The sequence below is a fragment of the Echinops telfairi genome, unplaced genomic scaffold (genome assembly GCF_000313985.2).
Source record: "Echinops telfairi isolate 266 unplaced genomic scaffold, ASM31398v2 ScPeMD7_7480;HRSCAF=8518, whole genome shotgun sequence".
Classification (NCBI taxonomy): Eukaryota; Metazoa; Chordata; class Mammalia; order Afrosoricida; family Tenrecidae; genus Echinops; species Echinops telfairi.
Genome location: NW_022111384.1, coordinates 1 through 4,232, shown reverse-complemented (window position 1 = coordinate 4,232; position 4,232 = coordinate 1). Strand labels below are relative to the sequence as shown.

The 4,232-nt window shown below is 41.9% G+C and overlaps 1 protein-coding gene across 2 annotated transcripts in view; it reads left to right on the top strand.

Annotated features, from left to right (window-relative positions):
• Positions 1–4,212, top strand: part of LOC101659914 (dual specificity tyrosine-phosphorylation-regulated kinase 4-like) — a 21,923-nt gene extending 17,711 nt beyond the window's left edge. Inside the window, exons 9-10 of one of the 2 annotated variants that reach the window (XM_004717915.3) lie at positions 1,296–1,468; positions 4,075–4,212. In XM_004717915.3, coding sequence (XP_004717972.3) covers positions 1,296–1,468; positions 4,075–4,173 — 272 coding nt within the window. In that variant the 3' untranslated portion in view covers positions 4,174–4,212. Of the gene's footprint in view, positions 1–1,295; positions 1,469–4,074 lie in introns of those variants that run through there. The other variant, XM_045285869.1, reaches the window with a different exon arrangement.
• Positions 4,213–4,232: the final 20 nt, after the last annotated feature.

Genomic DNA, 4,232 nt, shown 5'->3' with positions numbered 1-4,232 from the left:
AGCCAGGTTGGCACAATCAACCTTAACTATCTCAGTCACCTAGTTGATTTCAATTCCTTTCAATCTCCTATCTAACAGAGTAGAACTGCGCTTCAGGGTTTCTCTTAAATCTTCAAGAAAGCAGATAACCCCATCTTTCTACCATAGAGCAGCTGGAGGGTTTGAACCCTCAACCTTGTGGTTAGCAGCCCAATGCTTAACCCACTGTACCACTGGGATTCCTTAACTACCCGGTATACTATTGTATTAGTCCGGGTTGGCTAGAGAAACAAATTCATAGTCACTCGTGTATAGAAGAAAGAGCTTTACATAAAGAGTAATTAAATTGTATATTCAGAAAACATCCCAGCCCTGTCCAGATCAAGTCCATAAGTCTGATATTAGCCCATATGTCTGATATCATTCTATAAAGGCCAGTGGGTGGGAAGTCTTGGGGATCCAGTGGTATTGGAAGCATCTCAGCGCTGGTGTGGGTCTCCACGTGGCTCGCTCCTCCAGCTCTAGGGCTCTGGTTCCATCAGTGTAGCTCCATGTGTCTTGTCAGCAGGAAGATGAAGCAGAAAGAGTGTGTCTGGCCTCCAGTGAGCTATTTATCTTCTTCTTGCCTCCAAATGAGGTCATCAAGCTGCGACCTGATTGACAGGCTAGACTCCACCCCTTCACAAGTTGACAGGAGATTGTATTACTGCCTCAACTATGATGTTCCTTTTCTCTAATTGTCCCATACTCCTCATCTGTAAGATTTAGGTTCCTTATAGTTCTGTCTTCTATACATCCCCATCTGCTAAGATTTTGTTGTTTTTCTAGATAGTATATGAGACATTGTACATGATATTTTGAATATACATTTTCAAATAATACATGCTTCCTCCCAGATTCTGATACACTCTCTCCCTGGCCAGGTTGAAAATCACATTACTTTCAAATGATCTCTACCCCAACCTTTTTCTGCTCTACTTTTTAAGGTTTTTTTTTTTTTTTCTTTCTGAAGCTTGGTAGACTTAAATTTGCTTGTATAGAACAATGCCTACTATGGTGCTATCTATCAATAAGCTGGGGATGATAACACCCCATCGTAATCAATGGTTGTAAGACTTTGATTAGATTAAGTGAATTCTGAGACTCAGCTGTTGTTATATTTGCATATCCCTGTGAAGTTGGTGGGTGAGAAAGTAAGTGCTGGGGAAACTAGATCACCGTCCACCAACACTTATGAAAGGGTATCCTGGAGAAGGGTGTTTTGGGGGAGGAGAGAGGTTTCCACATTCGAGACTCTTATCTTTCCCTTCCTGCAGCCTATACCTACATCCAAAGCCGGTTCTACCGATCCCCAGAGGTGATTCTGGGTCACCCCTACAACATGGCCATCGACATGTGGAGCCTGGGATGCATCATGGCGGAGTTGTACACGGGCTACCCTCTGTTTGCTGGGGAGAATGAAGTGGAGCAGTTGGCCTGCATTATGGAGGTGAGGAGAAACTGGGTCTGCTGGGTCTGAGGACAGTTGTGGCTCTTAACTGTTGAGCTGAGTCAGAGTAGCTTAAGTCAATGGTCTATAAATGTTTGTTTTTGACTTAGATGCTCCCTCAAAAATAATTTTGGGATTGTTCACCCACTTACACATTATTGAGATAATGGCCTCTATGTTCCCATGGTTTCAAAAGGTACCGTGGTGGCCCAATGGTGAAGCACTTGACTGCTAACTGAAGGTTAGCAGTTCTAACCCACCAAGTGGCTCCTTGGGAGAAAGACCTGGTAGTTTGCCCCACAAAAGATTACAGCCCAGAAAATTCTATGGGGGAAGTTTTGCTCTGTGCCACAGAGGGGGTCACTGTGAGTCAGAATCCACCCAACTGCACCCACAATGCTTGCAAGGCATCACCAGATCATAACGGTGTCACTCGAAGGTAAACCTGCTAGGCCGCTCTTTAAAATATAGCCAAGGAGCCTACAAATGGCAGTGATGTCACACCCATGCAAATCCTCAGAAAAGCACGCGAACGAGCGCAACGGTTTTGTGTGTCTTGTACACGCTCTTTTTTTTCTCCTTGAACTCCAATTTTCATAGGAGAAACTTCCTCCACAGAGTTTTATCCTAATGTGCTATGGTCCTACATGTTGAGATCTTCTTTTTGATTTATTCTATCTTTATTTTTTTCCCAGTTGCCATACGGTCCATTTCTGACGAGTTGTCTTTAGAATACAATTAGGGAATATGTTTTGCTAATCATTAAGAATAAAATGTAAATTTTTGTTGGTCATCTATATCTTTAAGAAACTGGGTGGAACTGGGCTCTCTCTTTTCCCAATCAATCCCTGTACCTGTAGATGATCGTTACTTATTGCTAGAAAGAAAAGAAAGGCTCATGAGTTATTTCATGCCAATTTAGGGTGTAGCGACATGTACACTGGGAAGAAGGTTAATTCTGGACTTCTTTTAATTAATATGTTAACACCAAGTACTCATCAGTCAAAAATATTTTTAACAATGAGTTGGTAAATTGACTTACATTTTGTTGTAGAGAATTAAAAATGGGTTTGCTAACCCACCCAGCTGGACTTGAATTACTTTTGTGTTGAGGCTTACAGTGGAGTGAGATTACCTTTGGGGCATTTATTAACAGACATGAAACAATTTTGTTATGTGTTCTCACAAACAACTCAACCCTGAGTATTTCTCACTGGTATTACAAATTGTTAACTTCCTTAATAAACCCTTTAGTCATGAAAAAAAAAGAACAACCATTTGACATATGAAATATATTTTTATGTCATTAATCATTATCATAACTCATTATAGCATATCCTATCTCCCCATCGAGTCCTAATTATATCGATTGTTCTTCTGGAGCCAAATTAGACAATACAGGAGGAAAAGCTGGGAGCACTTAGGAATTTCACATTTCGGGGTTTTCCAGTGAACAAAGGTTTTTTAAATGTGAACAAAGATCCCTAGCTATCTGCCTATCATTGATCCATGCCAAATTTCTCCTTTCTAGATATCTCAAAGGTTTCAGAGATACATACCCTTGAAAATTATGATATATACTCCTCACTTACTATCTCGTTATATCATACTTCACATTTCTGATGATAGTTAAAAAAATCATATTAATGATGTATAGCTGGCAGTAGCAAAAGCCAAGAGTAAGTCTCACATTGGCTGTGAGGGCTGACGTTTGCGTCATTTGACCAGGCCATGATTCTCTGTGGTTCGGTAGTTATGTGATGATGTAATCTGGCAGTAATGTAATGACGTCATCATCCTCTTTTTATGATCTGATGTGGTCATCCTCCATTTTCACATAATGCCTATGTTGGACTAATGACCTAGTCTTTGAGACCTAACCATGTCAATAGGTGTGGAGAAGACGTATATATAATTGTATTTTGTGGTTCAAACTAATAATAAATTATTGAAATAATTTCTGTTGAAATGGCTATAAATGGAAACTATGGTGAGAAAAGCACTGGCTTTGAACCAGTGACCTTACCTCTGTCTCTTCCTCCAACTCACTCACCACCAGCAAGTGGATTCTGACTCATAGAGACTTTATCGGACAGAGTAGAACTGCCCCTCTGGGTTTCTGAGACTGTAAATCTTTATGGGAATGGAAAGCCTCCTCTCTCTCCCATGGAGCAGCTGGTGGTTTTGAACTACTGACCTTGCAGTTAACAATCCAATAGGTAACCCCCTCTGCCACCAGGACTCCTGGACTTGTGTAAAATGACAGATCAGAGTAGATGGCTTGTAAGATTGGCATTGGATGATTCCACGGTGCATTTCTGAGCCATGCCCGGGAGGTGCCCAGGCAAGGTGATTTCCACGTCCCTTTCTTCTGCTTCTTTCCCAGTGCTCCACACTGACCTCTGTTATGCTAAATTAGGTGTAACCAGTGAGTAGTACACAGGTTTATTTGCTCTCACAAGCAGATCTGGCTACCATCAAAAGTGCCCTGCTTCTAGTTGGCACTGATACCTGTCTAGAATAGCATGACCTGGGTCGCTTCTCCTGGGTTGTGAGTTCAGGGACTGGGCTTAAAGAACAAACTAACTGCTTTGTGCTTGTTGAAGGTGCTGGGCCTGCCACCAGCCCGCTTCATTCAGACGGCCTCCAGGAGACAGACATTCTTTGGTAAGTCCCCTGGTTTCTCTTTTTCCCTTGGTAATTGATGGGGTGTCGCTGGCCTTCAAGAGACATCCTCTACTCTCCACCCCATTTGGTGGTATAC